Below are 24478 nucleotides of genomic sequence, written 5' to 3'. Positions count from 1 at the left end.
CATGAAGATCTTTTTTGTACAGTTCTTTTGTGTGTTCTTGCCACCTCTTCTTAATATCTTGTGCTTCTGTTAGGTCCATACCATTTCTATTCTTTATTGCGCCCATCTTTGCATGAAATATTCCCTTGGTATCTCTAATTTTCTTGAAGAGATAGCTAGTCTTTCCCATACTATGGTTTTCCTCTATTTCTTTGCATTGTTCTTATCTCTCCTCGCTATTCTTTGGAACTATGCATTCAGATGGGTGTATCTTTCCTTTTCTCCTTTGCCTTTTGGTTCTCTTCTTTTCTCAGCTATATGTAAGGCCTCCTCAGACAGCCATGTTGCCATTTTGCCTTTTCTTGGGATGGTTTTGAACACCACCACAGCTCTGCTATCTGGGGCCAAGCCTGTTTCCTTGCTCACCTTGCTTCTTGCATTCCCCCAGCTCCTCAGCAATCACCATGGGGTGGGGGGTGGAGGTGGCAGCATCACTGGACCCCAGTTTTGGGAGCTCTCATTCACATTTGGAGGCTAGAAATGGCTATGATGGCCATTACTGATGGCTGTGACAATTCTTGTTGATTAATATGGCAGGAGATATTTTCATTTCACAGTGGTTTTCTCTGTCCCCTTTAGCTCAAAGTGACAGGAAAGTCTCTGCTGGTTTATCCCTCTCTATTCTTGGCCTCAGAGGAGGCAATGGCACTCCACTCCAGTACTCTTGCCTGGAAAACCCAGTGGATGGAGGAGCCTGGTGGGCTGCAGTCCATGGGGTCACTACGAGTCAGACACGACTGAGCGACTTCACTTTCACTTTTCACTTTCATGCACTGAAGAAGGAAATGGCAACCTACTCCAGTGTTCTTGCCTGGAGAATCCCAGGGACGGGGGAGCCTGGTGGGCTGCGGTCTATGGGGTTGCACAGAGTCAGACACGACTGAAGCAACTTAGCAGCAGCAGTCTTGGCCTCTGTTGAGAAGACTGATTAAATTAATGAGCCACATCCATGACCTCTTCTTCAGATGACAGCTCAGCTATACCCTTAGAGTTTTCTTCATAACAAGCTTACTCACTTTGAAATACGGATAAGCTGATAATTTTCCAAATCTCTAAATTCTGATTTTTTTTCCTATATAAATTTATTTATGTATTTCTAGATGAAACAAAGATGAATATTTTTAATGATTAAAGGTACAACTCACAAAGATAGACATCATAAACCATTCAGCACCTAGCAATAAAGACACAAAGATACATAAGGCAAAAATTAGAAGAAATATATGGGAAAAAAAATATAATCATAGTAAGATGTACTCACATTTCTCTGAGAATATTTTATCAGTGCATAAAAATAAGAATAGAAGTATCTTGAATGATGTCATTTATAATTTAAATATAATAGATTTCTATTTATATTAATTTATATTACTCTTATATCCTATATTATATTAATTTATATTACTCTTATATCCTATATTATATTAATTTATATTACTCTTATATCCTATATAAACATACTTAAAATTTTGTATTTCACACATTGTTATTAGATGTTCATAAGATGGTTAGAAAAACTGGATAAAAGATAAACATTACTAGATTTCAAAAAGTAGAATTCTTTTTTTGTGTGTGATTCAGTTATACATATACATATATATTATTTTTTAAATTATCTTCCATTATAGGTTGTTATAAGATATTGACTATAATTCCCTGTGCTATATAGTAAACATTTGCTACTTGCTATATATCTATTTTTTTAAATTGGAAAACTGGCATTCTATTTATACTAAGTCAAACAAGTAGAATCAAAATGTTGTAAATTTTTTAGTTAGGCAAAAATTAAAAAGTTTTCTAAAATACACATATTATACATATTATTTATGTGTCTGTACACAAGAGCTTTTCTACTACACTTGATACAGGCTTGAGGAAGAACACCAAGAAAAAAGAAGAGATGGAAAAATTAGAAAACGTAGACTAAATGAAATGGGAGCCCTGAATATGAAATGGAAAAAGTTAAACAAACTAGATAAAAGAGCCTTATATAGTCCAGATATGTTCCAACACCTGTTGGATCATCAAAAAAGCAAGAGAGTTCCAGAAAAACATCTACTTCTGCTTTATTGACTATGCCAAAGCCTTTGACTGTGTGGATTACCACAAACTGTGGAAAATTCTTCAAGAGAGGGGAATACCAGATCTCCCAAACTGCCTCTTGAAAAATCTGTATGCAGGTCAAGAAGCAACAGTTAAAACTGGACATGGAACAATAGATTGGTTCCAAATAGAGAAAGGAGTACGTCAAGGCTGTATATTGTCACCCTGTTTATTTAACTTCTATGCAGAGTATATCATGAGAAATGCTGGGCTGGAAGAAGCACAAGCTGGAATCAAGATTGCTGGGAGAAATATCAATAACCTCAGACATGCAGATGACACCACCCTTATGGCAGAAAGTAAAGAAGTACTAAAGAACCTCTTGATGAAAGTGAAAGAGGAGAGTGAAAAAGTTGGCCTAAAGCTCAACATTCAGAAAACTAAGATCATGGCATCTGGTCCCATCACTTCATGGCAAATAGATGGGGAAACAGTGGCAGACTTTATTTTGGGGGGCTCCAAAATCACTGCAGATGGTGACTGCAACCTTGAAATTAAAAGACACTTGCTCCTTGAAAGAAAAATTATGACCAACCTAGACAGCATATTAAAAAACAGAGACATTACTTTGCCAACAAAGTCCATCCAGTCAAAGGTATAGTTTTTCCAGCAGTCATGTATGAATGTGAGAGTTGGACTATAAAAAAAGCTGACCACTGAAAAATTGATGCTTTTGATCTGTCGTGTTAGAGAAGACTCTTGAGAGTCCCTTGGACTACAAGGAGATCCAACTAGTCCATCCTAAAGGAAATCAGTCCTGAATATTCATTGGAAGGATGGATACGGAAGCTGAAACTCCAATACTCTGGCCACCTGACTCAAAGAACAGAATCATTTGAAAACACCCTGATGCTAGGAAAGATTGAAGGTGGGAGAAGAAGGGGACAACAGAGGATGAGATGGTTGGATGGCATCACTGACTTGATGGACATGAGTTTGAGTAAGCTCCGGGAGTTAGTGATGGACAGGGAGGCCTGGCGTGCTGCAGTCCATGAAGTCTCAAAGAGTCGGACACGACTGAATGACTGAACTGAACTGAACTGAATGTTCATTAGAAGCATATCTGAAGCTCTGGCAAAACATTTAAGAAAGCAATGCTTGAGTATTTGTATATTTCAAAAATTTCCAAGATAATTCTGATATGCATCTGGATTATAAAAAGTCATTACAGGTTTTTCTATTAAATGGTGGTTATGATGATATAGAATTCCATTATTTTTCTTTTGACCAATGATGATACAATGGTGGAGCGCCTACCACCCATGTCTCCGCAGGAGACCCTCCAACAATAGCAGGTAGTTTTGCTTCAGTCTCTTGTGGAGTCATTGTTCCTTTCCTCTGGGTCTTGTTTATGTCTTCCAAGACTGGAGTGTCTGTTGCCCCAGGCCTGTGAAAGTCCTATAATCAAATTCCGCTGGCCTTCAAGGCCAGATTTCCTGGGCCATATGTTGTCAGGAGGAACTGTCTCATGTGTGAATACAGATCAGTGTCGACCCCAATACACACACATGTCCAGCCATGGGTGGGAAGGGAAGGGACAGTAGTTGTGGGATGTCTTTGCAGAACCCTGGACCCTAAGGTCAGTCCCCATAGCCACAGCAAGATGGGTCCCCTCCCTCCCTTGAACAAGACACTCCTGCACAAAATTCCCATAAATTCCAGAAAGGGGCCCAACTGTCATTTTCCTTATACACACCTTTAATGGGCACTCCATGATTCCCTGGGTATTCCCAGTCCCTTTGTTAGATTCCCAAGCTGGGAAGCCTGACATGGGGTTCAGAACCTTCACAGCATTGGGAGAACTTCTTTGGTGTTCTTGTTCTCCCATTTGTAGGTCACCTACCCAACAGGGTATGGGATTTGATTTTATTTTGATGCACCCCTCTTACCATCTCACTGAGGCTTCTTCGTCTTGTCATGGGGTATCTTTTTTTGGTAGGTTCCAGCATCCTGCTGTCAATGATTGTTCAACAGCTAGTTGCAATTTTGGTGATCTCTCATGAGATGAATGCCCATCCTTCTGCTCCGCCATCTTGAACCAGAACTCTCATGTGTGGATGCTTATGGTAGGCGTTCTTGTGGATTTCTCCTAGTAGGGTAAATTATGGTTCCCCAAAGATGTTCATGTCTAATCCCTCATATGACAATATATAAATGTTACCTTGTATGGCTAAAGGCACTATGCAGGTGTGACTAATTTAAAAATGTTGAGATGAAGAGGTTATCATAAATTTTCTGAGTGGACTAGATGTAAACACAAAAGCCCTATTGGAGGGATGCAGAGTCAGAGATGGAGAGACCATGTGATGAGGGAAGCAGAGTAAAGTGATGTACTTTGAAGATGGAAAAAGGAACTAATTTCAAGGAATGCAGGTAGCCTCCAGAAGCCAGAAAGGGAAAGGAAACAGATTCTTCTGTAGGATCTCAAAAGGACGAAGCCTTGCAGACCCCTCTTACAGGTCAACTGCACCCTCCAAACTCTAGGAAACTCCACCCAGACTCCTGTACTCCAGACTCTCCTGCTATTTTTCCTATTTTTCCTGTGGCCCCAAATACTCCTGAAATGTTTTCTTAGACTTGTACATCCCCAGACATTCCTGTGACTACAGCCAAGTCTCTTAAACCTCCAGACACGCTTTAAGCCTTCCACACTTTACTCCTTCTTAGGAGTCTCAAGAGTCCTTCCAAAAGTTCTGTGGTCCAGACACTTCAGTGACTATACCCAAGCTCAGGGAGTCTCTGCCATCACCACCTGGTCAAGGGAAGGAACCCCAGAACTCAGAACCTGGAGAAGAGGCATTGGCCAGGACAGAAGTAGGGGTGAGGCCCACAGTGGAGAGCTGGGCCAGCACAACCTATGACAGGGACTAAGCAAGTTGGAAGGGGGATGAAGCAGTTCTGGGGTACAGCAGGGGTCTGCTCCCTGCTCAGCGCCTGCCCTTCATTGTCTGCTTATCTCACCCTTAGAGAGGGACAGTTCCTCTGGCCTGACCAGTGAGGTCTCTGCCAGCACCCACAGAGGGTAATGGAAGCCTCCACACTCCTCAGCATGGATCCCAGCTCCTACCCAGGTTGAGAACACAGACACATCTCTCTCTGCTGTCCCTGCTAGGTGAGCTGCTCTTGTGAAACTTGCTCATTTATTGTTAGGAGGAACTGTATTATGTGTGAATACAGATCAGTGTCGACCCCAGTACACACACATGTCCAGCCATGGGTGGGAAGGGAAGGGACAGTAGTTGTGGGATGTCTTTGCAGAACCCTGGACCCTAAGGTCAGTCCCCATAGCCGCAGCAAGATGGGTCCCCTCCCTCCCTTGAACAAGACACTCCTGCACAAAATTCCCATAAGTTCCAGAAAGGGGCCCAACTGTCATTTTCCTTATACACACCTTTAATGGGCACCCCATGAATTTCCTCTCACCCATTTCCCCTGTTTCATCCTCACTGGGACTAAGAGGTAGCTGCCTCCACCACTCTCCACACTGCAGTAATCCCTCTGAGACTAGAGGGTGCTCACCCTCCAGCCAGGCAGACAGGCAGACAATCCAGACCCTATGGCCGAGATTCTTCCTCTCTGGTCAGGCCACCACACAGGAAACCCTGGATGAGCAGAGGATCAGCCCAACCCCTTCATCTGGCTGCTTCAGGAAGCAGAGAGAAGCTCCCTAAAGATAAAAGCTGTCTCCAGGCTCCATCCTAGAGACTGCTTAATGTCCAGAGGGCTGAGGGCAGGACAGCAGCTCTCTATCCCTAGATGATCCAGGGATGCAGATGACAGTACAGATGTCCCCAAGGTCTTGAGCCAAGCTGGCTTTAGAGAAGGGGATGACGAGGGGGTCCCTGTGGAGGATGAGAGCTGAGAACTCCCAGGAGGCACCTGAGGAGTCCTTGTCTGTGTGGAGGCCAGTCTTGGCCACCTGGAGGCCCACAGCACCTGTGACCCCCCTTGTCCTTCCTTCCTGTCAGGACCCCTCTCTGTGGAGCAGAGCAGACACGAATAAGGTGACAGTGACCCAAGAGCATTTCCCAACAAAACTACGTTTATTCACATTTTACATACATCTCTCCAAAGATCCTGCTGCCACCCACGCCCACCCAGATCCACCTCCCCCACCTCTCGAACCTCCCACAAGCCCAATCCCCTCCCTGCCCTGGAATCCCTTCCTCCAACAGCAGCCAGGATCACCCATGAGCTGAGGAGCCCTAGGCTCCCCTTGGGGCTGGCCCGCTGTCCCCTACTGGCTGCAGAGCCGCTTCCTCTTCCTCCCTGTGACAAATGGGTCACACTTTCTCTTTCTCAGCTGTGAGGGGCAAACCAGTCCCAGAGCCAAGGCTGGCCTCTCAGAGACCCCGAGACCAGCCCCCGGGCCGGGCAGCATCTCAACAGCAGCTGGGCCTCCGCACAGAGCCCGCTTCCTAGACTTGGCAGCAGCCAGAGGAGCTGGGCTGAGGCCTATTCTCTGAGAGGAGGGGGCCTGGCCTGAGGCAGGGACAGGACTCTGGGACAGCCTCCAGGGCAGCAGGCTGTGCTGCGAGGCCAAGAGGAAGGCCAGGCTGGGGAGCTCCTCCTCGTCCTCGCTGGACCCGTCCCTGGGCCCTTGGGCCCCCAGAATTGGAGAGGCCGTTCTGAGAACTGAGGTATCCCTGGGTCCTGGCTGAGGGCCAGTGCACCTCTGACCCTGTGGAGGGGAGGGTTGTCCTGGCTGGAATGGAGGCAACTCCTGCCGTCCTGGAGAGGAAACAAGGTCTTTGGCCCTGGACAGGCCAGTGTTTGCTTGGCTGAACCTGTGAACAGCCTCGAAATCAACCTCTGGTGGGCAGGCTTCATGACTGACCCCTAGCTGGGGGCCTTGATCATGTCTCTGGGCATCTTTGCTGGTGTCAGACTCAGAAGGACTTGAGTCCACTCGGGGTACACTTTGACTGCTGGGTGTCCGCACTCCCTGGTCTTCCTTCAAGGCCAGGAGTCGTTTCTGCACCAGCTGGTAGGAGAGAGGAGGGAAGTGACTGCTCTGCACACCCACATGTGAGAGGAGGAACCCTGGTCAGTGGGACACGGCTCTGGGTGGGGTGGAAAGGAGGGGCGACCCTGAGACTCAAATCCAAATATAGACACTGTGGTGTTCCTGCTGGCCTCCTGCACCTTGTTCCCAGCTTCGTGTCCTTTCCTCTCCCATCACCTGCCCCAGCTCCCTATCCTCTCCCTCCTACCACCCAGCACTGCACCTACCCCAGAGCGGGCTCTCCTCCAGGCCAGATGTCCCAGGCAGGGGAGGGATGGACAGAGCCATGGAAACCTCCTGCTCTGGGGCTCTATGTCTCCGTTGCTCACCAGGGTCCCCCATGCCCTGGTTTACCTGGGAGACCCTTGTCTCCCCTGTTCTACCTGGGGTCCCTCCCTCTCCTGGCTCCCCTGGGTCACATGGGGTCCCCACCCACAGGCTCCATAAGTATCCCTCCCTCTTCTGCTCACCTCCTCAGGGGTGAGGCCTTCCTCCTGTTCCAGCTCCTCAGCTAGTGCCAAGGGATCCAGCTGTGGTTCTGGGGAAAGCAAGTCTGCCAGGAATCGAGGGTGAATGACTGCCTCTACCTGGAACAGAAGGAAAAGGCTGTGAGCATCCCTGGCCAGGAATGGCCTGGGAGCCAAGGAGACCTAGAGGAAAGTGAAAAGTAGAGACCCACTCCTGTTCTTGCCATGGTCTTCACACACACATACACACACACACACACACACACACACACACACACAAATATGTTCATACACATACAGGCACAAAAAAGCACATATACAGAGTATATGCCCAGTAGTGGGGTTTCTGGGTCATATGGTAGTTCTATATTTAGTTTTTAAGGGAACTGCCATACTGTTCTCCACAAGACACAGATGCCCCAATGTTCATTACAGCACTATTTACAATAGCCAGGAAAGCAAGCAACCTAGACGTTCATCAACAGATAAATGGATGAAGAAAATGCGGCACATATTTACAGTGAAATATTTCTTAGCCATAAAAAGGAATGAATGTGAGTCAGTTGTAGAAGTGCAGATGAAACTATAGCCTCTTATACAGTGTGAAGTAAGTAGAAAGAGAAAAAAATGTCATATGTATTTGTGGAATCTAGGAAAATGGTCCTGATGAACCTATTAGCAGGGCAGGAACAGAGGTGCAGATGTAGAGAATGGACTTGTGGACATACAAGTGGGAAGGGGAAGGGGGAAAAGGGAAAAGGAAAACGGAAAGGGAAGGGAGTGGGTGGGATGAACTGAGAAAGGAGCCTTGACACATACGCACATTTTGTGTAAAATAGGTACCTAATGGGAAGCTGGTGTGTAGCGCAGGAAGCTGTCAGCTTGGTGCTCTGTGATGACCCAGAAGGGTGGAAAGTGGGGGTAGGGTGAATGCTCAAGAGTGGGGGGTGGGGGATATATGTGTATATATATGGATGATTCACGTGTTGTACAGCAGAAGCTGACAGAACATTGTGAAGCAATTATACGCCAATAAAAAAGCACATATACACATACTTACACAGACATATGAGGGCATACACACAGACAGACACAGACATGAACACTTATACATGTGCCTACACACACTCCACACACATATGGACACACACAAAGCACATGAACAGAGCTTCAGTCCCATTGGCCTGGGCAGAACCCAGATCTTGGGTGCTGAGAGTTCCATGCCTTGGAATCTTGTAGACCCCAGGCTCCATGCCCAGCCCACCTTGGTGACGAAGTCTTCCTGGGAACACAGCTTGTCAATGTAGCTCAGGAGATCCGGGTCTTCATAGGTCCCGTCCTCTTCCTGCTTCAGCTCATTTCCATCCTTTCCACATTCTGCATCTGACATGCCCATGGCCAAGTGGGCGGGTCCCACCAGCACCTCCATGATGTCCACATATTCTCTCACAGCCTCAGGGGGAATCTCCTTGGGTGCCTTGGTTCCTGGGTGCCGCTGGGCTCTATGTGGCTGCGAGCGGGTGGGATGGGCCCGGGGCCCGGCCTTCCGGGAAGCATTGGCTGAGGCAGAGCAGGAAAGAGGGAAGGAAGGTGAGGGGCTTCTGCGTCCACCTCCTGAGCACGTGCTGGTGAGGGCAGTGTTTGGGGGTCAGTGACTTAGGTGTGGGAAGGGTTAGCACCACCTGAAGCCTCATGCACAGTGGGAGGGGGAGAGGGCCATCTAAGAGAGTCCAGTGGGGAATGTGGAACCTTGATTCTTCAGGGTATCCCCAACAAGCCCACTTCTTCGGCAGACTTGGTGTGGGGTCTTTTGACAGGGAGGTAGAAGAGGAGTTATTAAACTGATGGAGATAATACCCTGTAGTGACAAAGAACAACTGAGACCCTGTCTCACTGGCTGTTCTGGTTGAAAGACCAATGACCCTGTTGAAGGTAAAGGATCCATATGGGGCCAGTAGTCATCCCTTGGCCCATGTTACCTTTGCTTTGAACTCCGGTGGGAACATGGGTGCCTGGCTGAGGGCACACTTTCGGGGCTGAGGACCCCTGAGGATCCAGCTTCGGTGGGACTGGAGGAGGTAGGCCTTGCACCCCCTGGATCCACTGTAACTTCTGAATCTGCATCACCTCTTCTGCCTCAAATTCCATGAACCTGGGAGTGATGGAGGCACACGGCACACTGAGAAAAAGGCCTGGGCTTTGGAGCCAGGAACAAAGGCAACAGAGAATGAGGGGCTGGGAGAGGGTGTGTCTTTGGGTGGACAAGAAGGCCCTGGGAGGTGCTATTCCCAGCAGAGGGCTCTCCTGGAACTGACTCGACATCTGGGACTCTTCCTGCCCCACCAGCACTTGGAGGACACTCAAGAGCATAGACCAAGGCTGCTGAATTGAACCAGGCCCTCAGGACACAGGCAGACCCACAGGGGACCCTCTTCATGCCCTCGTTCCCATCCAGAACTATATGAAGGGCTGATGGCCAGAGGCTGAACCAGGCACATGTCCCCAAAGCAGTCCTTGCTGAATCCAGGACCCTGGACAGGGCCTGAGAGTCCTGGAACATAAGCCTGGAGACAGGGCCCAGGAAAGGTTGCAGGATTTGACCGTTAAGCTTAGAGGAGAGGCTTTCCTTTCCTCTGAGAGATGTTTGTTTGGTTGGTTCTATTTTTTAAACTAAAAGGATTGCTATGGAGAAAATACTGGAACAGCCAGAGATGCCTGGGCTGATGACATGCTGGCTTTCCCAGCTTCTTCAGGGAGGTCAAGGTACCCACTCCAGCCACTTTTCATGAGAAGAGGGGGTCCCAAATTCTATGTCAGTGGCTGCCAGCCACCTACTACTAAGGAAGCAGCAGGCTGGCGGGTGGAGAGCATGCCCCTGCACAGCCCCTATGGCTGGGGTTAGACCCTCTCCTGGGCTCAAAGCCCCACCCATCCTGAGACCTTCATGTCAAGCCAAAGGTAGGTCACCATCAGGGGAGATCAGAGGTCCTGGTGGAGGAAGTACTAAAGGCCCGTGCTCTCAAGGTGAGGGAGGGGAGGAGGGCATCTGGGCTGTGGGGGCCCTGTGCTGAGTGACAGCCCTCCTCCTTTATCCTGCTTGATGAGTATGCCCGCAGCCAGACCCTGACCTGGGGTCTAACCCTCACCCACCCCTCTTACCCACCACACAGCTCTAGGGCCCAGGACGCTGACTCACTTTCTGGCCATCTCATAGTAGATCATCCGGTCAAAGTTGCTTCTGTGCTGCCATTCCTGCACAGCCCGCCACAGTCCCTCCTCCAGCGTCATGGTGGGCTTCAGGCGAGCCAGGGACCGAAGCACTGGGCTGTAAGCCATCAGGATCTGTTTCAGAGTCCAGCCCAGTCTCCACCCATCTGATTCCACCCAGCAACTTGGACCACATAACCCAAGATAGCATGACTGAGCATCAGGAGGGTGAGAGGCATCCTGGGAGAGCAAGGACAAGCCATCCTGCTACTGTCATCACCACCTCACTCTCACTGGAGGATGACCATCCATTCCCAGGCTAAGGCTGGGACAGGGAGCCTTGTGAGGGCTCCTTCCTTTGCAAGATTGCCTTTTCACTATAAAAATCCCTATCATCAGTGAGGCATGGCACGTGCCAGCACTTCATAGATTAACCTAAAGAGTCTTCTGCACAGTTCTCTGGGTTAAGTGCAATTGTACCCCTGCCCTTTTTTTTTTTTTTTTTAACAAGGGAACTGAGGTTTAGGAGGGAAATGCCTGCCAGGCTCCCAGCTCTAGGAAGAGAGCTCGACCACCACCCAGTTCTAAGAATTCTCCAGAACAAGGAGGTTCTTATTCTTGAGGCATGCACAGAGCTCTATCCTGGACCTTGCACTCCCTCTCCTTTCTGAAGGGACATCGCCTGACCATGGACACTCAAGTCCTGTGTGAAAGGAGATGCCGCCACAAAGGAGTGCAGCATCCCATCTGTGGCTCCCCACCTCACACCACAACCCTCTCTGGCTACAAGTTTCATCAATATCACCATAAGCATCATGGAAGGTCAAGTTGGCTGTACTCACAAGGCGGTGAGGTAACTGAGATAAGGTACTGAAAGGATGTTAGGAACTTGTATGGTGATGTGTGGGACCAAAATGCGCCTTCTCACAGCAGGGACATCACCCTCAGACTTTCTTCCCAGTATCCCTAGAAACCTAATCTGAGCATCCACCCCCAGTTCCTTTTGATCTAAAAGCTCTAATAACCTCATGACCCCCTGGCTGTTCACTCACATGAGAAAGCAGGAAAGAGCTTCAGCATCAGGACTCTGGGGAAGGTGTCTCCGGGCCAGAGACTTGAAGCGCTGCCAACGTCGGAAGTTCTCATACACGCTCTTGGGGTTACAGGAGTCATCCTGCGAAGCCTTGGACTGGTTGGTGGCCAGGCTGCCCTCCCTGGAAGTGCCATGTGACTGTGGCCCCAAGTTCACTTGGGGAATGATGGGGGCCAGCTGAGCGGCTGGTAGTGGAGCTTGAGGTGGAAAGCCTGGGGTCCAGCTTCCCTTGCCAGACTGAGCTACTCCAACAGCTGGGGCAGTCACAATGGTCTCCATTGCAGGGGTTGTTAAGAATAGGGGAACAGGATGTGCAGTACTCCTGCTGAGGGGCCCTGGAGTGCTCCAGTTGAGGGGAGCCTGAGTAAGGACAAAGGTCTGAGCCTGTGGGTGCTCCACTGGCCTTCCTTCTGACCTGACTTGGACAATGATGTTGCAAGCCCCAGGGGCACTGGGGCCATGGCCAGCATTGGGCACCAAAGGGGTCCTGGGGAAAGCTGGCAGCAGCTGGGTGCCACCAGGAGGGAATGACGGGGTCATGGAAGGTGGCAGGGGTTGCTCCCAGGGTGGCCGGTGTGGGGGGCCAGGAATGGGTGGAGGAAAGGGCATTGCCATGAAAGGAGGCAAGGAGGCACCAGGGGTCAAGGTCACATCCGTTCCCAGCTCTGGAGATGCTGTTGAGACAAAGGAGAGATTTGAATGGAGGAGGAGAATGGGAAACAGATGAAAGGTTGCTGCTGAACCATGAAAAGACACTAGGATTCTTGGCCTCCAGAGAGAAGAATTCAATCCGGGGCCAGAGATGAGGCTTGATCGCTCAGAGCTTTTGTGTAATAAAGTTTTATTAAAGTATAAAGGAGATAGAGAAAGCTTCTGACATAGGCATCAGAAGGGGGCAGAAAGAGTACTAGCTAGTGCTGGCAGTGGAGTTATATACTCTCCAATGAATCAACAGAATGTCTGGAGGTTGTAAAGACCTACTCCTATAATTTACACTTTAAATAACAGGATTAGCCAGAAGGTTTAATCCAGATGCTGTCCTCAGGCAGGATACATTCAGTTGAGTTCAGTTCAGTTCAGTTCAGTTCAGTCACTCAGTCATGTCTGACTCTTTGAGACTCCATGAATTGCAGCACGCCAGGCCTCCCTGTCCATCATCAACTCCTGAAGTTCATCCAAACTCATGTCCATCGAGTTGGTGATGCCATCCAGCCATCTCATCCTCTGTCGTTCCCTTTTCCTCCTGCCCCCAGTGCCTCCCTGCATCAGAGTCTTTTCCAATGAGTCAGCTCTTTGTATCAGGTGGCCAAAGTACTGGAGTTTCAGCTTTAGCATCACTCCTTCCAAGAACACCCAGGGCTGATCTCCTTCAGAATGGACTGGTTGGATCTCCTTGCAGTCCAAGGGACTCTCAAGAGTCTTCTCCAACACCAACACAGTTCAAAAGCATCAATTCTTCAGCACTCAGCCTTCTTCACAGTCCAACTCTCACATCCATACATGACCACTGGAAAAACCATAGCTTTGACTAGATGGACCTTTGTTGGCAAAGTAATGTCTCTGCTTTTGAATATGCTATCTAGGTTGGTCATAACTTTCCTTCCAAGGAGTAAGCATCTTTAAATTTCATGGCTGCAGTCACCATCTGCAGTGATTTTGGAGCCCCCAAAATAAAGTCTGACACTGTTTCCCCATCTATTTCTTGTGAAGTGATGGGACCAGACCCCATGGTCTTAGTTTTTTGAATGTTGAGCTTTAAGCCAACTTTTTCACTGTCCTCTTTCTTTCATCAAGAGGCTTTTTAGTTCCTCTTCACTTTCTGCCACAAGGGTGGTGTCATTCGCATATCTGAGGTTATTGATATTTCTCTCAGCAATCTTGATTACAGCTTGTGTTTCTTCCTGCCCAGCATTTCTCATGATGTACTCTGCATAGAAGTTAAATAAGCAGGGTGACAGTATACACCCTTGACGGACTCCTTTTCCTATTTGGAACCAGTCTGTTGTTCCATGTCCAGTTCTAACTGTTGCTTCCTGACCTGCATACAGATTTCTCAAGAGGCAGGTCAGGTGGTCTGATATTCCCAGCTCTTTCAGAATTTTCCACAATTTATTGTAATTCACACAGTCAAAGGCTTTGGCATAGTCAATAAAGCAGAAATAGATGTTTTTCTGGAATTCTCTTGCTTTTTCGATGATCCAGAGGATGTTGGCAATTTGATCTCTGGTTCTTCTGCCTTTTCTAAAACCAGCTTGAACATCAGGAAGTCCACGGTTCACGTATTGCTGAAGCCTGGCTTGGAGAATTTTGAGCATTACTTTACTAGCGTGTGAGATGAGTGCGATTGTGTGGTAGTTTGAGCATTCTTCGGCATTGCTTTTCTTTGGGATTGGAATGAAAACTGACCCTTTTCAGTCCTGTGGCCATTGCTGAGTTTTCCAAATTTGCTGGCATATTGAGTGCAGCACTATCATCTTCCAGGATTTGAAATAGCTTAACTGGAATTCCATCACCTCCACTAGCTTTGTTCATAGTGATGCTTTCTAAGGCCCACTTGACTTCATATTCCAGGATGTCTGGCTCTAGGTGAGTGATCACACCATCGTGACTATCTGGGTCATGAAGATCTTTTTTGTACTGTTCTTCTGTGTATTCTTGCCACCTCTTCTTAATATCTTCTGCTTCTGTTAGGTCCATACCATTTCTGTCCTTTATTGAGCCCATCTTCATGTGAAATGTTCCCTTGGTATCTCTAATTTTCTTGAAGAGATCTCTTGTCTTTCCCATTCTGTTTTTTTCCTCTATTTCTTTGCATTGATCTCTGATGAAGACTTTCTTATGTCTCCTTGCTATTCTTTGGAACTCTGCATTCAAATGGGTATATCTTTTCACTTCTCTTCTTTTCACAGCTATTTGTAAGGACTCCCCAGATAGCCATTTTGCTTTTTTGCATTTCTTTTCCATGGGGATGGTCTTGATCCCTGTCTCCTATACAATGTCATGAACCTCCATCCATAGTTCATCAGGCACTCTATCTATCAGATCTAGTCCCTTAAATCTATTTCTCACTTCCACTGTATAATCATAAGGGATTTGATTTAGGTCATACCTGAATGGTCTAGTGTTTTTCCCTACTTTCTTCAATTTGAGTCTGAATTTGGCAATAAGGAGCTCATGATCTGAGCCACAGTCAGGTCCCGATCTTGTTTTTGCTGACAGTATAGAGCTTCTCCATCTTTGGCTGCAAAGAATATAATCAGTCTGATTTTGGTGTTGACCATCTGGTGATGTCCATGTGTAGAGTCTTCTTTTGTGTTGTTGGAAGAGCGTGTTTGCTATGACCAGTGCATTCTCTTGGCAAAACTCTATTAGCCTTTGCCCTGCTTCATTCTGTATTCCAAGGCCAAGTTTGCCTGTTACTCCAGGTGTTTCTTGACTTCCTACTTTTTCATTCCAGTCCCCTACAATGAAAAGGACATCTTTTTTTGGGTGTTAGTTCTGAAAGGTCTTGTAGGTCTTCATAGAACTGTTCAACTTCAGTTTCTTCAGTGTTACTGGTTGGGGTATAGACTTGGATAACTGTGATATTGAATGATTTGCCTTGGAGAAGAACACAGATCATTCTGTCATTTTTGAGGTTGCATCCAAGTACTGCACATCGGACTCTTTCGTTGACCATGATGACTATTCCATTTCTTCTAAGGGGTTCCTGCCCACAGTAGTAGATATAATGGTCATCTGAGTTAAATTCACCCATTCCAGTCCATTTTAGTTTGCTGATTCCTAGAATGTCGACGTTCACCCTTGCCATCTCCTGTTTGACCACTTCCAATTTGCCTTGATTTATGGACCTGACATTCCAGGTTCCTATGCAATATTGCTCTTCACAGCATCAGACCTTGCTTCTATCACCAGTCACATCCACAACTGGGTATTGTTTTTGCTTTGGCTCATCCCTTCATTCTTTCTGGAGTTATTTCTCCACTGATCTCCAGTAGCATATTGGGCACCTACCAACCTGGGGAGTTCCTCTTTCAGTATTCTATCATTTTGCCTTTTCATACTGTTCATGGGGTTCTCAAGGCAAGAAACCTGAAGTGGTTTGCCATTCCCTTCTCCAGTGGACCACATTCTGTCAGGATACATTATTGTTATGTAATCCTGTAATATATATTTTATATATATATATATATATATAATCCTTGTAAAGACCTCACCAGATCTACTCCCATAATTTAAGATAACAGGATTAGCCAGAAATTTTAATCCAGAAACTGTCCTCAGGCAGGATACATTATTGTTATATAATCCTAAAGAATGTAGAGGGGGAAAATAAAGTTTGTTCTTTCTTCCTCCTTGAGAATTCCAGATCCCTCTCTCCTTGGGAACCCCTAGACTTCTTATCAACCTGCCTAGGAAATGACTCTCTCACTGGGGCTGAGGTTCTCTGGAGAGAATCAGAGTGTAAATCTCCACAGATGAGGACATCTGGACAGTATGTGCAGCATGGACATGTTCTAATGATTTTCACGATCTGACCTCTGGGTGAGAATTATTCCACTGGCGACCTCACTCCTAGCCACCAAGGTCCCTGAGCCCTGTCTGCCAAGAAAAAATCTCCTCAGCAAGTGCTGACTCAGAGAGCCTCCCTCAGGCACTCCCTGGCACCCAAACCTCACAGGCTGTCTCCCAGACCCAGAACTGGGTGGACTTCTGCTCTGTGAGAAATGCCCCTCAGCAGGTACAGTAGCAGGTGGGGCCCTTCTCCAAGGTAAGTTCTAGGCACCCAAAGACCCTTTGTGGACAGCCATTGTTTAAAATATTAGGGCCCCACCTCCACCTCAGTGTTCCTTTTCCTTGTGCTCAGTATAAATCCTCTCACTCTTTTCAAGCCTCACAAAACAAAAATAATGGAAAATATCACTCGAATGGAATTCTGATACAAACCCATGACACACTGGCCCAGCATGCACAGCAGAATCACCACAGCAGACAGTTAATATGAGCCAGGTTATACCACCCCCTTCCCAGTGCCCAGAGCCATGGCATCACTCTAGGAGTTTTCTTTGTAGGAACTGTGGGGAATCTGAGAAGTGGGCATCTGTCCCTCAAATTCTGTCATTTCACAGCCAGTGAATGGCTGCAGAGGATTAGACAAGGGCCACGGAATGGTCATGTTACATTGGTTGTGGGAGTACAGACTGCCTGGGGTCCTTCCCCTTTGAGTTCCCAATAACTGTGAGTGAAGACAAACTGAGAAACAGGCATGATCCAGGTGCCATTGTGATAAAGTTTTCTGGAACACATCCCTGTTCAGGAGAAAAAGGTACATGCCACGTGCACCTAATTAATCAGAACAGGTGTCATAGGACTTTTACTCAGAGAAGATCGTCTGCCTGCTTCTGGGCTACACTCCTTACCCCCTTTAAAGAGGAAATCAGCTTTCACTGACATTCCACCAGAACTAACCACCCTCCACATCTGTTCCCTGTCCACAAAGGAGTGATGTGAAAAATGAAGAAACTCTTTGTCTCAAGATGTGCAGGAAGTCCACCAGGAGATACTGGACAAGATGAAGTAGGTCTAAAGAACTGCTTTTCCACAAAAGGAAGAACAGTTTAAGACATCTTGGGAAACTGAGGCCTGTCGTGGTTGACGTTACATGGATCCCCATCACTGTCAAAGCCAAGGCAACTGTTACCTGAACTGAGACATCAGCTGTGAGCTGGAAGGAGTGGAGAAGGTCTGGACTGCAGCAGTTAGAGTAACTTCCTGCCTAGCTCTCAGAGGAAATTTCACTGCAGGTGTCACCACACACAGTCCCATCGAATACTTTTCTACTAAGACTATCTCTCCCCACGGCCCAATTAGATACAGTATGCCCCAGTCCAAACGCCTCAGAAAGACATGGGGTGGGGGCAAGCTTCGGGTACCTAAGAAACACAATACGGGGCTAGGTCCTCCTCATGACCCTTCCTGTGTCACCACCAGGAGATCACCCACACTTTCTACACACACGTTTCTAAGTGGCTTATCTTCCTTCTAGAAATAATCGAGCCTGCCTGCTGCCATCCTTTCTCCATACCCAGGGCAATTTCCCTTGATCCACTTCAGTGAACCCTCCTCCCCAGTGCAGTCTCGTTTCTTCAGGCCCTTCAGTCTCCCCAGATGTCCTTAGGGGTCCAAGGCTCTCTCCTTCCTCAACTTCAGTTCAACCATGTGCCCACAGTGAAATGTCACATGGGGACTCAAAGGTCTGAGAAACGGCAGGGAACACAACCCCAGCCTACAGGCTTACCTCCTTCTGAAGCCATTCCCACAGGCTTGGACACGGACCACTGCTGCCCGGTAGCCTCAATGAGAAAAGTCAAGACCAAGACCCAGAGAGGGGCCTGCTCCAGCAGATGCTCAGCATCCAAGTAAAGGAGGGAAATGTTTGAATTCAAACAGTGGAATGTGGAACTGAAACATTCTGCAGCGGGGGAGGGGCAGAAGGCAGGGGGACCTGGGTGGGGTGAGCAGACATTCCATGAACGGCTCTGGCAGGAAGGCGAGAACCAGAAGTTCCTTCCACATTACATCGTGGTGACACAATTGGCGTCTGCCTCTTTGTCAATTTATCAATTGTTTCTCAGTTTCACAGCAACAGCATTGGACTTGATCTTCCACCTATTTCACTTCTTTTTCCATCAACCTAGTTTTGTGTCCCTCAACTCACTCTGCTTCCTAACTGGATCTTGACTTGCTTCAACAGAGACTAGACTATCAGAACAAGTTTGGAAGAACTTTTAGTCTTATAAACCCTTAGGTATTAATGGCTACATGGAACGGAGAGTTTGAAATTAGGATGGTCTCAGCAGATGCAGGGTGTTGTGTTGCTGTTTGTCCATCATTCCTAAGGAAGCAGTCCTTGTGCCCCAACCAACATTCAGCAGGACTTTCCTTACTAACGATCCTTTTTGCTGGAAAAAGCCCATCTATCAAAAAACCATCATGGAGCCCACATGTCTAAGACCAAAATTCACTGTGTTTCTCATAGCATTACATTGTTGTTAAATATTTAGTTTTTTATCTTTTAAATGATTTTAGTGTAATACTTAAAACAAGTAACACCTTCTCATGGTTCAAAATCAAATTGTGAGAAATGGAATATGCAGTGACATAGTTCCACCTCTTTCCCCACTTCAACTCAATCTTTCTTTCCCAGAGAAAACCAGAGTTATCTGTTTCATTAAAATCTTTCCAGAGATGTGTTTTGCAACTAAATACGAATGTAATTGATATACATTTTTAAAAAATGTCTCCAGTTTTTTTTTTCTGGTTAAAAATTCATGTAAGTTCCAATATATCCAAGTATACTTTCAATGATTGTTTTTGTATTTTGCATTAAGCCCCTCTGTTTCTGGACTTAATTCATAGAGCAAGAATTTCTACAGTCTTTTAAATTTCAAATTACCTGGAAAGGTAGGATGGCCAGATCAAGCAAATAAAAATAATAAGTGCCTAAATGAATTTGATTTTTGAATTTCACATAAACAACAGAATAGTTTTTAGTCTAGTTGTGTCCTATGCAATATTTTTGACATAGTTTTATGCACATTATTTTCCTCATTATCTGATATCTGCATTTAACAAAATCTGTATTTTATCTGGCAGTACTACCAAAAAAGTGTAACATAGTAAACTATTATTCGTTATTCTTCTGAGAAAGAGAGGCTTCCCTTGTGACTCAGACAGTAAAGAATCTGCCTGCCATGCAGGAGACTCGGTTTCGATCCCCGGGTCGGGAAGATCCCCTGGGGAAGGAAATGGCAATCCACTCCAGTATTCTTGCCTAGAGAATTCCTGGACAGAGGAGCCTGGTGGGCACAGTCCATGGGGCTGCAAAGAGTCGGACACGACTGAGCGACCACAGTTTACACTATGAGAAAGAGAACTGGGAGTAAAGAGTCTGAAGTGTGCATCTTGGGTCCAACACAAAACACAACTGCAAACACACAAAATCTGCAGACTCTGGATGAAATGGATTTGGAAGAGCCATCACATGGCATTGAAAGTTTAGGCTTAGTAGGACTAAGGACCGAAATGAGGAACGAGAAGGTAAAAACTCTTCTCTTTGCTTGTGTTTAAAGGACTAAATATCCCAGAGCACTGGTTTTTCTGGATGTTAAAAATCTATTACCCATGAAATGGACGTGCACCTTGAGAAAAATGCCAAAAGTTTATCTAGCAATGTCCAATCCCCATTCACACGAATCCACTTCCATCTAAACCCTAGCCTGCAAATCCTGCTTATAAGCTTGTGAATTTCCTGTCTGCATTACATAACCTTGCTCTTTAGAACCTAGGCTCATCATTGGATATGGACCCACCTGCCTGGAAATAATGGGAGCATCTCTTTTTTAAATAATTTGCCTGATTCTTATTTTCATATTGAGAATCAATGTCAGTTTATCACTATCAAAATGATATGAAAGAATATTCGCCTTTTGTGTTGTGAGATGAGAGGATTTTAGGAATCTTGTCAAGGGATATGAAGGGTGAAAACTTCAGAGGACTTCAACCAGATCTCTTGGGAGACAACAGTTACTCCCTGCAATAGCAGGGATTGTGGGGTATTGGGGAAAGAAAGAGGTTTAGAAGGACAGTTCCATATGGTGAAAAAGACTCCTGTTGGTGCTTATGAAGTTCCTTGCGCCTTGCAAGGAAAAATGGACTCAAAAGGTGAAAAGATGAGGTGAGAGTATTTAAAGTAATATCATGGTGAACTTTATATCAAGAAACTCCTGTTGGGGACTGAAAAAATAACTTGGAAATATGGCTCAGTACTTGGACTTTTATCATGAAGGAAAACATAAATGATATTCAACCAATGCTAGACTTGATGCTAGAGGGATGGTGAGGCAGAATACAAGAAAAGAAAGCTTTCTTGATGCTTTCTCCCTTGTTCAGTCCTTCAACCAGTTACAAGATTCTCACTTATAACTCGGATAAAGTATGTGAATGAGGCCTCTCAGGGCCACTGATACAAAAATTGCATTATGTAAAAGTCATCTGATCTCAATTCTGCAATCATTTTTGTACTACTTCAAAATACTACACCCCAGAGACAGATATAATCAAATCAACCCAAATATGATTTGGGAAGACCAGACAAGGAAGGAAGTATCTAAAATTCCTTTAAATCATGATCTCTGACTATTCCTACAGAGACGCTGGGGGCAGGCATTGATCGCAAAGAAAAAGTATCTCTGGACATGGATCACAAGCATCAGAAGACAGTTCATCTTCCACACCACTATAGAACATTAAAGACAGGAAGAGACACAATGTTTACGTCTTGTGGAGTTTTCAAGTCTGCACTTGGAAGCTCTTGCTGCTGCTGCTGCTGCTGCTGCTAAGTCGCTTCAGTCGTGTCCGACTCTGTGTGACCCCAGAGACGGCAGCCCACAAGGCTCCCCCACCCCTGGGATTCTCTAGGCAAGAATACTGGAGTAGGTTGCCATTTCCTTCTCCAATGCATGAAAGTGAAAAGTGAAAGTGAAGTCGCTCAGTTGTGTCGACTCTTAGCGACCCCATGGACTGCAGCCTACCAGGCTCCTCCGTCCATGGGATTTTCCAGGCCAGAGTACTGGAGTGGGTTGTCATTGCTTCTCTTAGTACAGTTAAATTTGAGAGATATTCAGAAGCTTTCTGTTGAGTGAGCAATGCTCTAATCTTGCAATTGACCAGAAAGAGGATTTGCTGGCGAGGATTACACAGTCAGGTCACTAAGTTGATTACTATTTATTTTTTTATTGCCAACTGAAATTTTGCAATATATTACCAAAAAAGGGGGAGAGTAAAATTGTTCCCAGAGTGTTAATACCTGTTGTGTTTAAATTGAATCAGACTGTAACCCTTACTCAGGGTTACAACAAAAACTTTACAAAGGAAACACTCAATATTTACTGAAAAAAACTCCATGTATTAAATACACTACAAAAAAATATTCTAGTAGAGTATATGCATTTGGAAGAACTCTAGGAATGGAATCAGGAGAAAGCATCTTAAGGGTGTTCCCAGGTCTGAAACTCTTTGCTGGAATTGTTCTTTAACAGAAACGTCCAGCTCGCTAGGAAAAAGACCTACTGACTTTTGACAGGCATAAACAAGAAGCAAGGAACTGCAGTCTGAAGGTCAAGAAAGCATTTGCTCCAATTTGAGGATATTGTGATAAGGATGGAGCTCTCCAAAACTCTTTGCATCTAAGCGCAAGGACTCCACGTGTGCAATTTAAAAATCACAAGTGCTCATCTCACGAGAGCTAGTTTTAAGAGAGTACCACAAAGTTTCCAGCAAGAGACATAGCCAGCAAGGAGACAAGCTCCTCAGGATACCCCGACCCTCCATTTCTCTCCTCTCCAGCAGGAACTTAAAAGGACAGTTTCCCACAGGTCCTGTGCTTGCAAGAACAGGACCCTAGGGGCTCTAGGGCACTCGAAGTGTGGCTGTCTAATGGCTCTTCTAAGTGTCTGCTGAGGGTGTCTGCTCAGGAAAACAGGAGCGCACGCGCGAGCTTGGAGGGCGGGGCCCCAACGGCTGCCTCAGCAGCGGGCCGGACCTCTGAAGGCCGCCTCCAGAGTCAACTTGGAGGTAAGGGATGGAGGGACCCTTCAACCTGCGGGTGTCACTCTCTGACTGCTGTTCACCCTGTCGGGTATTTGTGCCTTTGTCTGTGTAGGGGAGACTCCCCACAGGTGGATTCATGCCCCTGTAGAGCTCAGTTCCCTGTGTTTACACTAGGGTTATTGGCCATGGGGGAGCAGGCTGCAAGAACGGTTCAATGACTGTGGGTGTAAATTGTGGGATAAATAGTGTGTGAGAGCCGTTAAACAGGTGCCATTCTGTCCACGTGTTCTGAAGAGTACGAAAGCTAGACGGAAGTTCTTCCGATTTGAAAGCCCTTGTCAGGTTCCTAAGAACTAGCACAGGTTATAGGAAAATGTGGAAAGTGAGTGAAATCATAGGTTCACTGATGTCTTCATTTTTAATGTAAAGACATCAATCGATTGTTCAATTGATTTGGACACAAGTGTTCAAACTGCACTCTTTTGTCTATGATAGAAGAAACTTTGCTGAATGTAGTAATAAACATTGATTCATAGTCTGATGTCAATTCAGTATTGATTTGCAAGCATAGATAGGGTTCGTGTATAATCAGTTGGTTGGTGGGAATCTGATATGTAATCAAATGTGTGGGTTGGTTTTGTTTGTGAATATTTGTGTTTAAGGGGAAGTTATGTATTTGTGAGAATGTGTAAGGTAAATCTTTGAAGGGTATTTGAAGGGTATTGAGATTTAATGGAGACGTACTCAAGGAGTTAGTGGTTGCTGCTGCTGCTGCTGCTAAGTCGCTTCAGTCGTATCCGACTGCTTGCGACCCCATGGACTGCAGCCTACCAGGCTCCTCTGTCCATGAGATTTTCCAGGCAAGAGTACTGGAGTGGGGTGCCATCGCCTTCTCTGTAGTTAGTGGTTAGGTGTTTGTAATTTGGTATTTGGGCAATATTTTTACATGTGTCTTTTTCATCCATGAATTTGGGAATTTCTGTGTGTCTCATGATGGATTTGCATATGCATAAGGACAGTGTTAGGAAAAGGACTGGCGTGTATTAGTTTGGGTATACTATCTGTTTTGCGTATTTGGTGAATGTAGGATGATCATTTGTGTATTCAGGATATCATTTGTGCAATGTGTATGTTGTAGGGCTTATGTGGTTTGTGTGTCTGTATTTTCAGGAGCTGTGTATGTATCTTTTGCTGTGTAGGGGGAAGTCTGTGGCTATTTTATGGAACTGATAGAGTTAGGTGTGCTGTGTTTGTATAATACTGTATTATGCAGGATGGAAGAGTTAATTTTGTGTGAGAGTTTGGGAATGTGGGGTTATGCGTATGCAGGTAGTGTGGGATGTGTATTTGAAACAGAGAGTATATGTAGTTATATGTTTGCTTATTTTTAGTGCAGTGGGTAATTGTTCTATTTGGAGCTTGTGGAGAGTTGTATGTAAAGTAAGTTTGTGTGTGTATTCAAGGGCATGACCATTTGGAGGAATATCTGCTAGTGCTATGTATTTGTAATTTTCAGTAGGGGCCTCTTAGGCTTAAGTATTTTGAGAAGTGAGTATATGTGTATCTGATGAGAAGGTGAGGTTCCAGGTTTATGCACAGGAGTTGGAGAGTTGCACTTATATGTATTAGGAACATGTGACATGGTTATTTGTTAGTATTTGCAGATGTATGAGCTGGCTCCTACTAGCTAGGGATCATTTGGTATGTGGAAGTTATTTCATAAATGGTTTCCTGGGGATACTTCTATGTATGTTACTTGTGAATAGTAATTTGTGTGTATGTCATCAAAGGGTCTATGAATTATCAAAGTTTGTTCATGAGGTATGGAGTTTTTAAGAGTATTCTAAGTGCATTTCTTTGGAAACTTCTAGGGTCCCTTATGATTATACAGTGGAAGTGAGAAATAGATTTAATGGTCTAGATCTGATAGACAGAGTGCCTGAAGAACTATGG

General features: G+C 45.9%; 1 protein-coding gene across 1 annotated transcript; it reads right to left on the bottom strand.

Moving 5' to 3' along the window:
• On the bottom strand, window positions 6380-12523 carry LOC102190786 (NUT family member 2G). Its single transcript, XM_005684379.2, has 6 exons — window positions 11874-12523; window positions 10811-10939; window positions 9594-9766; window positions 8879-9174; window positions 7618-7734; window positions 6380-7126 (listed from the first exon to the last, which is right to left on the bottom strand). Exons 1-6 carry the CDS (start codon window positions 12521-12523, stop codon window positions 6380-6382), a joined length of 2112 nt encoding a protein of 703 aa, XP_005684436.2.

The sequence above is a fragment of the Capra hircus genome, chromosome 8 (genome assembly GCF_001704415.2).
Source record: "Capra hircus breed San Clemente chromosome 8, ASM170441v1, whole genome shotgun sequence".
Classification (NCBI taxonomy): domain Eukaryota; kingdom Metazoa; phylum Chordata; class Mammalia; order Artiodactyla; family Bovidae; genus Capra; species Capra hircus.
The sequence above is the reverse complement of the archived record's forward strand: the minus strand, read 5'-3'. Positions and strand labels throughout refer to the sequence as shown.

Coding starts and splice junctions, on each gene's coding strand:
- LOC102190786 (XM_005684379.2), bottom strand. CDS start 12,523: ATGCCCTTTCCTCCACCCATTCCTGGCCCCCCACACCGGCCACCCTGG. Junction 10,940..11,873: donor GCTCTTTCCTGCTTTCTCAT/GTGAGTGAACAG, acceptor GATGGCTTACAG/CCCAGTGCTTCGGTCCCTGG. Junction 9,767..10,810: donor TACTATGAGATGGCCAGAAA/GTGAGTCAGCGT, acceptor CATCACTCCCAG/GTTCATGGAATTTGAGGCAG.